Raw genomic sequence first — 12,319 nt, forward strand, 5'->3', positions numbered from 1 at the left:
AAGATTCATGGTTTATTTATTCGATTATAACGAAGTTTAACATCATTTTCGTTTGCAAAAATGTAAGTATTATATAATCATTCAAAAAAAAAAAATCAACCTTGGTGTTGCGTCGTCCGGGAATCGAACCCGGGCCGCCCGCGTGGCAGGCGAGCATTCTACCACTGAACCAACGACGCTTGCTTATCAAATATCAACAATTGGAGCCACAACAAGTGTTTGTCCAATCTGTCCAAGGACTTTTTGTTATATAACGTTACATTTAAAAAATGGATTTTATTCTTAAAATTTCACACTGGTCAAACTTGTTGAATTTATTTGCAGTAAATCACTGTGAAGAAAAAAATTAACCATTTTTCCAATGAATTATCAACAAAAAAAAAGTTTCCGTTAAATTGCAATGTGCAAAAAGATATTGAATTAGACAGATTGATTGCAGAAATCAATATTAAAAAAAATGGTTGATAAATTTTTTTTGTATTGTGGCCATACTTGATAATAATTTATTTTTATTTGTTTGAAGGTAAGCGTCTTTTTTGCTGTTGTTGTTGTTGACAACAATATTCATCGATTGCATCGTCAATGATAACATAAAACATGTATGCTCAATTGCAATCCGTATTTTAAATACATTCTAAATCCAGGAAAAAAAGATTGTTCGTTTATGATTCATTGTTGTTGTTGTTGTAATTGTTGAAGACAAAATTATTATCATCAAGAAAAAAAAATATGGTCGATCAAAATCAAATCGAAGATAATGCCCGTGGGGTTATGGATCGTATTGGTATGACATTAACGGCAATGCGTTATCTATTAATTATTCTAAATGGTTTGGTCATATTATTTTCACTTTATTTCCTAATTTCTGGTAAAAATCTTGGCTATGAATCATTACAAATGGTCACATGGTTACGTATTATATTTTCATTAATTATAATCATAATGGCCATATACGGTATTATTATTGTCGTTTGGTATGGTGAAAAAACGAAATTACAATTGAAAATGCTTAGATCATATCTGATTATGATCATAATCATTGTTTTAATTGCTATCATTCTTTCGGCTATCTATGTTCGTCATCCAAATCGTTGGGATATTATATTCATTATTTTAGCCAGTTTAGCTACAATTCTATTGATTATATCAACATTATCATATTCATATGGATTGAAAAAAACAAGATTATTACGAAGATTTAATTTGTTTTCAATTTAAATTTTATTTATCAAATGAACAAAAAAAAGGTCAAAAAAATGACTAATTATTATTTTTTGTTAAATATTAAATTTCAATTTGACAATTTTAAATTCAAATCATTTGTTTGTTTGTTTGTTTGTTTTTTTCAGATGAAGGCAGTGGCTGTTTTTTATTTTTCATTTTTTGTTTTGAATTATTGTCTTCAAATCGTTTACGTTGACGTTGTTGTGGTCGACATGAACAGATTTTTTTCTGAATAAATGTAACTAATCGTGATGTATTATACGGTGATCCGAGCAATGAAAAATAACCAAAATTTTCTCCACACTGCATCAATACTAATGATGTACGAAATCGTTCGGTTATTAATTCGAAATTTTTATCATGATCTTGTGTTTTTTTCCAACATGTATTTGGTTGATCATCATCAAATTCCATATGAATTTCATCATCTTCAATCGGTAATCGATTACTAGGTCCGGGAATATTTTGATCAAAATTTTGAACTTGTTTTTTCTTGTTATCATTAAGTATTTCCGATTGATCATTATCCAATTCCATTGGAATTTCATTAGATTGAGATGATAATCGATTACTAGGTCCAGGAAGAATCGGATTTAAATTCTTGGCCATTCTTCTAGATTTAGAAGCATTATTCTTTTTAATTCTTTTTGTCGTTTCAATTGTTAAATCAGTGATATAAATTGGTTTTTCAAATTGTTTTAACAAGTTTTGTAACAAAAATTCTTTAAATGATTCGAAATGTTCATTCATTTCGATTACTTGACCTTTTATATCAGCATTGGAAAAATTTTTCTCATTCAAGTGAAATTCTCTAAATTTTTGGATTATATTTTCACCATAATAGACCATAAAATTGTAGAAAAAATTTTCATTATTTGATTCTAACACTGATTTAATACAACATAGGCATGGATTAATCAATGCTGGTGTACGATATTCATTAAAACGTTTTTTAGTAATAAATTTGAAAAAATTCTGTCCATCACGAAAATAATTATTATCTTTTTTTCGTAATTCTTCACATTGTTGAACAAATTGAATGATTTTAATAAATTTGATATTTTTCGAAATGTTTCTTTCCAATTCGAATGGATCTTCTACGCACAATGTATTATTCATTGTAAAATCATAACCACCATCGACAATAATATCGATAAATTCATTCTTTCGAATCGGTCTGCCCAATCGAGTACTGATAACAAATTGATAATAATCAAATTTTGCATAAAAAACAAAAAATCTTCGTAATAAATCAAAAATCGAAAGTTCAGTTTCACAAACTAATGCTTTACATTTGTCACGAATCAATTGTTTAAATGTATCTGGATCTGTTTCAAAAAAATAGTCACTAAAATTGATACCAAGTTGTTCGAATGGTAATAATATTTTTTCATTTTGAAAAAAGAATAAAACCAACATTGTAAACGTATATGAATTCATTGATGAAAAACAAATTAGATCATTACATTTTGCCCATAAACGTAACAATACGGCAACCATTTGAAATTTTGGACAAAATTCGCAAAGAAAACTTAAAAATATTGAATTATAGATGCCAAATGGATTGGTTACATTTAGATCACAGGTGAACATTTTACGATTGATTCGATTTCTATTCGAATTCAATTTAATAATCGGACATGATGCATCAATGAATAATGTAGAAAAATAATGATTAAGTTTTGATCGAAAAATTTTTCTCATTTCCATCAAAGGCGCTTTAGATTCTTGTTTGTTTAGACGACGAATTTTACCATTTGGAAGATATAATCTTACATGAAAGTCAATATCAGAATCATATAGACTAAGACCACTTGTTGTCGATCCAAAACTATAAACTTTACATTCGAATAAATTTTGTCGTAACATTTCCTCGAAAAATCCTCGAATAATTTCACGTTTACAAAGATCTTCTTGATTGAGCATAATTACATCCAAAAATTTTTTCACATCCTTAGTTTTGATCTTTTTTTTGGTGGCCAATTGTTTCCATATTTGTCTAATGGAAATAAATTTAGTAAAAGAAAAAATTACAATTTTAAATACTCACAAAACATCCACATCTCGAATCGAGAATAATTGAAAATAAAATTTATGATCTTCATTCATTTTGTTCGACGCAACCCAAAACTAATTGTGGGATTTATTTTTTGTTGTTGATGGTTTTTGCCGTAATGTTAGTTTTATTCTATCTAAAAAAGAAAATTATTATTTATCTGATTGTATCCAAAGAAAGTCAGATAAATATAATCAAAACGAAAATGTGGACAAATATTATCAACATTTATCAACATAGATAACTTGTAACGTATAAATTTTGTTTTTAAGTAATCAAATATTAAATTTTGATTTTTAATAAAAATTTTTTAATTAAATTTTATAAGAAAAATGAAAAAAAAACATAATTTGATATCATATGCGTATGAGAAATAACAGTATTATCAAAAGAAAAACTGAAACAAATTGACATCGAATGATTCACATCAATTTTTATCCATTACATAGTTATTTAAACAATTTTTTGTTTGTAGACAATTTGAATGAAAATTAACAAAACAACAAATTTTATCCTATTATTGTGAATATATTTTTTTAAAAAAATCATTAGCAATGTACAATGGAATTTTTTATTTTTCGTTGTTGTTGATTTTTTAGCATTTGTATGAGTTAATAATCAATTATTGTAAACAGGCACTAATACGTTCGATCCAATCATGTGCAACTTTTTCATCGATGGCCATAAAATTATATATTCGTTTGGTCAATTGTAGCTAATATAATCGGATTAATAAATCATTATTAAAACAATTGATAATAGAAGAATAATTACCTCGAATACAAGTGGATCATTGGTTGACATCACTGATATGACATCGCTGAGATCAATATAACCTTTACAATTGATATCCGATTCGGAATCATAATATCGCAACTGTATTTTTAAAAATAAATAAATTTTAATTTAAAATTGAAACCTGATTGAAATCATACCTGATGTTGTGTCGTATCTAATACAAACCATCGTTGTTTCCATGCTTTCAATAAGGCACCTTTTTTGAAAAGATAACCTTTAAATGTACTATTATCACGTTGTTGATGATTATGACGATTATTTTGTGAACGACCAGGTAATGTTGACATATCTGGATGGCGAAATTCAATCGACGAAGGATCAACATCATCACTATCACTATCCGATCGTGTTGTTTCACCACTAAATTGTTTATTCAATGTATTTGATTGGCCAGAATGATTAGTAACGACAACAGTGGTGTTATTATTAGCGATGTTGGTGGCGGTGGTGGTGTTGTTAGTAGAGGTCACTTTATTTGAATTAGAAATGGCCATTTTCGATGAAGCAGAAATAGTTTTCATTTTTGATCGCATACGATTACAATGATTGGTTATACAATCACGACAATTTTCATGGCAAACAATATCACATTCTGAACATTTTAATCCACTACGTATACCAATCAATAGGGCACAATAATCACATTTAGCTAATGGAGCCGAAAATGTTTCGAATATATGAGGTGAATGAGATTTCATTTTCAAAAATAAATTTGAATCAATCAATCCAATGGAATATGATGTCATAGCATCTAATGGTAATTTCATTGATGGTGATCGTAATTCTTTTAGACGTTTTTGTTGTGAAATAAATACAGATTCAATATCGGTTGTGATTGGAATTTCAATTTTGTTCCAAATTTTTGACCACTTTTGAGATGTACAATTTATTTCACCTTCAAGTAATTTTATCTGATCCAATAATTGAATGAAACAATTAGGAAGAACATGATCAATCGAATCATATATGGCATTGACAATTAAACGTCGAGTTCCAGATTTTTCATTTTCATTATGGATTTCCATATCTTCAGTACGATGACGTTCCATATTCATTACTTCTAGATCATAGCTAGGACCATGTGCTAACTCTTCACCCACATAATAATCCCAGATTCGTAATGAAGGTAGATTAAACAATGGCCGTAATACGGCTGCATCAGTGAAACTTTCTTCAATACTTATAATAGGTACATAATAGAAATTATAGAAAATCGGTGATTTTACCCAAATTCTTGTACAATAATCCCAGAATGATGTTCCAGTACAATTGAATGCAATTAATGTTGAATTTTTATTAGGACTTGAATTCGACATTGATGGTGTTGTTGTATTATTGCTCAACGATTCTGCTGGTGAATCATCATTTTCATCATCTTCTTCGGTCATTAATTTTTTCAGTGTTAAATTTAATTTTATATCATCTTCAATCCAACCACATTCAGATCTATCTAATTCACAGTCTTGTAGGAATGTACGAAAACGACAGGACAGATGATGATAGGCCAAAAATTTAATAAAATATTGATTAAATTCGAATGATAATGGAAATTGGGAATGTATCTGATGGACAATATCCAAAAATTGTAGAAACATTGGTGCAAAACCGGATGATATGGTTGATGCGGTCAGATTTGAACGATGTGTAAAACGATGACCAAAAGTAAGCCATTCTTTTTCAATTAACGTACGAAATCCTTCAAATGTACGATAATAAGGATCTAGACAAAGTTGAGCGACAGAAATGATTTGCGGTACAAGATCAGAACCATCTTCCAAACTTAATAGTACAGATGATCGTCGTACATCGACAATTTCAACAATTAATGCAGCAATCTCCATAATTGTTTGTATCTGTTTAAACCAATCGGTTGCATAGAAATCTTTCAGAAATGTACTAGTCATTGGATTTTCAGCCATTTTTACTTCGGATGATATGCAAAGTTTAATAACTTTTTTGAAACTATTTTTCACATGACGTACATCATGAATTTCAATCGGTAGAAAATCATATGAACTATTTTGTTCATTCATTTTAATGAAACGCATATTATTATTCTTTTCACCAATTATATACAATGGTGAATGATATTGATTTAATGATGTTGAACTAACTGATGATGAATTTGGTGAATTGAATGCTTGAAATAATTCATTTGATTCGGATAATGCTGGTCGTTTTATCGGTTGATTTGAAATCGAATTGATTGAACTTTTTCGTTGATCTGAATTACGACCCATCGCTTGATTAGACCATTTCTGCAATTGTCGACCCATTGTATGTCCAATGGTAGATTTTCCTCCTGATGTTCGAATTGTATTCATTGCTCGATTAAACGTACTACCAGATACATTAGATTTTTGTGCTAGATTACTACCGGACATCTGTGATGTTGGTTGTAAAAATTTTCGATAAGAATCTGGTGAATTTGAATGAACACTAGAATTATCGATATCGGACATTCTTTGCATATAACTATAACGTGATTGTGATAATGAAAGTTTTGATATTGTTTTAAGAAAATTTTCAAGTTCAACGTGAATTTCTGAATTAAAATTTGTGCCCGAAAAAATTTGTGGCGTTGATGAATTGGCCAGGTTAGAATTACCACCAGGTGTTGTTTTGAACAAACCCATTACACTTCGAATATGCGGTGCGCTTGATCGTAAAATTAATGCTCTAGTTCGTGGATGTTTCCAGACGATAGCCGGGAATCGGCCTTGCCGATAACAACGAGAAATTTTTTTAATCATTTCATCCGTAATACGTGCCGGTACGACAATCATTCCTGGATATGTTCGACAAACAGAATAATGCATATTTACTGATGATATTCGAAAATGATCACTATTTTGTTGTCCGGTTGTTGATTGCAATTTTGGCAATTTTGATCCAGTCACTGACATTAAATATAATTGACTATAATTACCAAATCCAAGACGTTCATAATCTTTAACATAAAGCATTTCATGAAGTTTATGACAGGATTTATTTTCCGGTGCTTGAAATGTTGATGTTTTGGTCAGATGAACATTCGAAAGATTATCAATCGAATTTGATATCGATTCATCTAGACTTTTATCATCAGGAAAATATTTTGATGATTGTTGTATACCGACAGAATTCGGATACATTGTATAATAATTATTCATCATCATTTGTTTATTATTTTTGCCAGTTTTAACATTTTTTGTTTTTAATCCGGCTTTCTCAACAGTACGTAATAATGTTTTCTTAGCCATACCATGTATGGTTTTCTTTTCCTTATTTTTTCTTTGAAATAATTGTTTTGTATGTAGTACGCCAAGCTGTGATGTAAAGGTAAAATGATGAAATATGGTTGGTGGTGCACGTTCACGATTAAGAATTTTTCGAAAAACTTCAATCTTATCATTGGATACTTCTTCATCCAAAGCAATTTTAATCAATTGAAATGTATTCGATTTTATTTGAAGACCTTCGGGTAGATATTGATCTAACGAAGGTATAGGATTAATATTGATACGTTTTTCTTTGAGTATTGTAGCAATAGGAAAACTACGGACAATAATTGATTCCGATGCAAATGGATCTAATGGACGTCCTTTGAATATGACACGATAATTGGTTAAAAATATGGCACCTTCAGCGGGTAAAAATTGTGTTCCCAAAACAATTCCTGTTCGACTTTCATCTTTACCATCAGTGATTAGATAAGCTCTCAATTCATTTGTTGTAAATTCTTCACCAGGCAGTGTATGTGGGAATAAGATTTTCGGTTTAGGTAATGGTGGTAAATGTCTTGATTCACGCCATACAGGTTCAAGACTTTCAATTTGAATAGAAACTAAACTTGGTATCAGACCATGTAATTGTTTGATAAAATCTTCACCAACAGCCGAATCATTACAAACTTTATCAATAAAACGATAAATAAATTTGATGACATTGTTTGCAATTTCTGAACTTGAATGATTATTTGGTGAAGTATTGGAATCTTCTTCAAAACCGGATTCATTATCATTAATAATTGGTTCATTATCATATGGATTCGATGGATTAGTATAATTCGATACCGAATTCGTATCAGTATCATCATTAGAATGTTTTGAATTATTTAACTGTGCAGAATTTCTATCCGAAATATCGAATGGTATTTTGAATGCAACAATTATATTAGCATAATGGACAGCTTGTGCATAGATTGTAGCGCTTTCTTGTTGAGAAAAATGTTCAATACGATTTTGATCAAGTTTATCGGCAATACGCATCTGTTGTGCAGCAATCTCTAATGCAGAATCTTTTAAAATAAAATCGGAAAATTGTTTTGAAATATCTATATCTAATTTTTCGAAATTTGTTCGGCTATTATTATTATGATAAAGATTTTTGATATCACGTTCAACATCTAAATAAAAAGTTTGTTCCCAAAATTGTTGATTGGACCAAATTAAATGATCTTGTATGCAGGTATAGGCAAACTGTATAACATTTGTTGATAAACGTCGACAAAATTTCATTGCTAATGGTACGATTTGAGCGGCAATTTCATTAATATCAATTTCACTGTTTTCTTGCAAGGCACAATTCATTAATCGTACAACTAGATCAAATTGTTCATGTTCCAGAATTGCTTTGTTACCAACAACATGATTGTTCAATTCTTCACATAATGCTAATCGTGCATGTTTCGTACGTAATGCTAGTATCACAGCGTTTAATGTTTTTCTTGCATCAAGAATTTTTTTCTCAAATATTGAATTGATACATTTACGCATCACTTCTAATCGTCGTGCTGAATTTGAACTAATACTTTGGATACCGATCATTTCATTGTACAATGGAATGGGTAGTCCCATCGGAACAATATGTGGAATTTGTGGATTTTTTATTAATTCTTTTCGTGATGGATGAAGTTCTCGTTTGATACGTTCATTTTCAAGTAGTTCAGATATACGTTCAGCATTAAGCAATGGAAAGCTAGGTAAATGAATACGAGTGAATGCATTTTCGGTTGGCATCGGTATTTTTGTCATTTGCATTTGGCTATTCGAATTCGATGGACTTGCTGCTGCTTGTGGATTTTCATTCAAATAAATCTGTATGGCTAATTCGTGGATATGTTTCAAGGTTAGATCAGGATTTTTAATTTCTTCTTTGATAAAATTATGCAATGATGAATATAGCTAAATAAGAAAGACAGGAAAAATTTAATTTTTGTCAAAAATAAAAACTATAACATTATATTCACCTCATCAAATAGATCACAAGGTCTATAGGGTATTCCACGTTCCTGAACGAATGTTGCAAAAAATGTACAATCCATTAAACGGTGAACAAATTCATTATTAATATAATTTCTTTGGCTCAAGAAAGATGCCTATTGAAAATTGAGAATTTAAAATTTTACTTAAATAACAAAATTTTTAAAAACAAATTTACCTTGTTGAATGTAATGATTGGTTTTGAATAGATTCGAAAGACGGTTAAACAAGAACGATATCCTTGTAGTAATTGTGTAAAAACACGTAAAAATATGGCCCGTATCTCTTTATCAAGTATATGTGGTGGTGATTTTTGCGAATGACTAGTTGGAAATGCATTATCCGCTTGAAATAAATCTGGATTCAATACAAGGCATAATTGATTGGTTAATTGAGCGTAAAGATTTTCATCAAATTTTGTTATGAGTAATCCATCGGGTATTTTTACATGACCTTCATCAAGATCAACAACAATGACATCGATCTAAAAGTGATTTAAAATTATATTTTACGAATCGATTTATTAATTTATATAACACTTACAGTTTCGATAGCCTGACTTTTTAATGATGAATGTATGCCCATTAAAAATGGTGTTGGTGAAGCGATAAAATCTAATAACGATGATGGTAGAATTGGTATAAATACATGGCTATAGACAAATGGATAAATCAATGAAATGAGTGCATGACAAGCATTATAAATTTGAGTATATGAACGTGAAAGGACTATAATTTTATTTTCAGTCATCAATGCAATGACCAGATTAATGGTTGCATGTATTTTCAATTGATCAAATAGATCAAGAACACAGGTCGAGGTAATTGGTATTGTTGATGATAATGGTGGCTGTAATAGTTGCCTATCCATAGCGCCCAATGAAAATGTTATAGATTTTGATCCAGGTTTTGGTATTTCAATCGATGCTAATAAATTTGTTATCAATAATTCTAATTCAACATCAATATTATCAATATAAACAGTGTAAATAACAGTAAGACAATTTTTCAATATATCCGGATAATTATGTCGAGAAATTAATAATAAACATTTAGGTGCATAGGCCATTTGATGGATAGCAATATTTCTAGTGGCCGTTGTTGGATGTCCAATCGGTACATAATTTCCTTTTACAATCGAATTTGAATGATGATGATTACCACTAAATAGATGATTGGCAGATATTGTAGCCGAAGCCGGATAGGAAAGATCAATCGAACTTAATGATTCATCATCAACATCTTCATCATCATGTTTGACAGGATGTATCGATATTGGTTCATGGAACGTAAAACATGCACAATAATATTGTACAGCTAATTCATCCGTAAGAACGAATATGGAAAATTTTGGCTGTTGTTGTTGTGTGGATAAACGCCATGATTGTGGTTGACAAAACTATTATTATTATTATCAAGATAAAAGTAATGAATTTTTTTTAATTTATCCAATAAATAATTAATTACCATAGGAATCGAATCAACAAATGGCGATTCATTCCATTGTTTTTCGGGAAAACCTTGTATCACTTTTCCAACACTACAACCTCCTCCTTTAAACAAATAAAACAAACAGAATTTTTAATTAAAAACAATCCAAAACAAACAAACAAAATTCAAAATAAAATATATTCATACGTTGTTTTTGATGATCAAAACCAACAACAACAAAATATTCGGCTAGTTTATCAGTCATCTTGATGTGACAATGATGATGATGATCGATGTAAAAAAAAGAAAATTTCAATCCTAGATAAATTTTTGTGTATATCTACAAGAATTCAAACAAATAAAAAACAATCAAATACAGAATATAAACATAAATGAAAATATTTATTTACCACAAAAATTCAATCATAATATTCTTATTGTTGTTGTTTTTGTTGGGATGATTGCATCGTTGTTTGGCATAATTTTTTTTTGTAAGGGTATGAAAAAAAATCCGATGTGATAATTCAGCTGAAAAAAAGGGAGAAAAAGAAAAACACCAAAATGATTATTGAACACCAGAAGATTTTTGTAGACATATACACTCACAAACACACACACAACACAGTGCATTGATTCTATAAATTTATCAATTTTCAATCGACAAAACAAAACTGTTGATGATGGTGTTGATAAAAATAATGTTTGGCAAAAGAGGGGGATGTCAAGGAAGAAAGGAGGCGTTCGATTTGTTGTGATTGATTGATTGATTGATTTTTTCATTGATTGATGGATTGTTATTATTGAAGAAGAAGAAAAAAACAGAAGAAATTAGAATTTTAAATTTCTATTTCTAAAAAACATTTTTTTGGATAAACAAATGAAAAATCGAAAATGATGATGGGAAAAGATTTTTTCTATGATGATGATGATGATTGTCGGATTGTTGATGGGTGATGATGATTGTTTTGTTTCATGATTTGTATCATTCAACATTCAACAACAACAAAACATTTTGGGTGCAACTAATCAACCAACCATGGTAAGAAGAAACAAAAACACCATTGACCAACCAATTCAAAATAACAACAAGGTAAACCTATACCCCCGATATATGTCTGTGTGTGTGTGATGACAGTGATACTATTTTATCCAAAGCAAAGCAAAAAAAAGTCATTATTTCGTCCATCCCGAAAGACCATCACCATCATTATTATTATTATTATTCAACAGCCAAAGAAAAAAAATCGTCAAGTGTAACACACACACACACTTTGGGTAAGACAGAAAAACATTGCGACAAAAAATAAAAGCCACTGAAAGCATCCTATATATTTTTTGTGTGTGTGTTTTTGTGAACCAAACAAAACAATAACAAAATAATGATACATGTAAAAATGCTAGGTTTATATGTTGAAAGTTAATTTTTTTCTCTAATATAATTCAAAAAAAAAAAAAATTCAGGTTGATGATTCATTCAGGTGCAATTACATGTAATTAATAAATTCCTGTTTTTTTTTCTCTGAATTTATTTACCGAGAGTAGCGTCTGGCTGAAATGAAAAGAAAAAA

At 29.6% G+C, this 12,319-nt stretch overlaps 3 protein-coding genes and 1 non-coding gene across 4 annotated transcripts; 1 reads left to right on the top strand and 3 right to left on the bottom strand.

Moving 5' to 3' along the window:
* Positions 1 to 108: 108 nt before the first annotated feature.
* On the bottom strand, positions 109 to 179 carry TRNAG-GCC (transfer RNA glycine (anticodon GCC)). Its single transcript has one exon. It is a non-coding gene; the product is annotated as a tRNA-Gly (tRNA).
* Positions 180 to 478: 299 nt separating this feature from the next.
* On the top strand, positions 479 to 1,310 carry LOC113791289 (uncharacterized). Its single transcript, XM_027341049.2, has one exon. The coding sequence runs from the start codon at positions 730 to 732 to the stop codon at positions 1,216 to 1,218; it is 489 nt and encodes a 162-aa protein (XP_027196850.1). The 5' UTR covers positions 479 to 729; the 3' UTR covers positions 1,219 to 1,310.
* Positions 1,257 to 3,492, bottom strand: LOC113791282 (uncharacterized). The gene is made up of 2 exons (XM_027341037.2): positions 3,275 to 3,492; positions 1,257 to 3,223 (listed from the first exon to the last, which is right to left on the bottom strand). The coding sequence occupies exons 1-2, from the start codon at positions 3,331 to 3,333 to the stop codon at positions 1,312 to 1,314; spliced, it is 1,971 nt and encodes a 656-aa protein (XP_027196838.1). The 5' UTR covers positions 3,334 to 3,492; the 3' UTR covers positions 1,257 to 1,311.
* Positions 3,493 to 3,771: 279 nt separating this feature from the next.
* On the bottom strand, positions 3,772 to 12,034 carry Sbf (SET domain binding factor). Its single transcript, XM_075825116.1, has 10 exons — positions 11,358 to 12,034; positions 11,162 to 11,279; positions 10,959 to 11,091; positions 10,788 to 10,873; positions 9,865 to 10,719; positions 9,500 to 9,805; positions 9,309 to 9,437; positions 4,216 to 9,243; positions 4,055 to 4,156; positions 3,772 to 3,995 (listed from the first exon to the last, which is right to left on the bottom strand). The coding sequence occupies exons 3-10, from the start codon at positions 11,014 to 11,016 to the stop codon at positions 3,903 to 3,905; spliced, it is 6,657 nt and encodes a 2,218-aa protein (XP_075681231.1). The 5' UTR covers positions 11,017 to 11,091; positions 11,162 to 11,279; positions 11,358 to 12,034; the 3' UTR covers positions 3,772 to 3,902.
* Positions 12,035 to 12,319: the final 285 nt, after the last annotated feature.

The sequence above is a fragment of the Dermatophagoides pteronyssinus genome, unplaced genomic scaffold (assembly GCF_027571235.1).
Source record: "Dermatophagoides pteronyssinus isolate colony J.1.1.1.1 unplaced genomic scaffold, Derpt_VIB-CSIC_2022.12 sq0003, whole genome shotgun sequence".
NCBI classification, from domain to species: Eukaryota; Metazoa; Arthropoda; class Arachnida; order Sarcoptiformes; family Pyroglyphidae; genus Dermatophagoides; species Dermatophagoides pteronyssinus.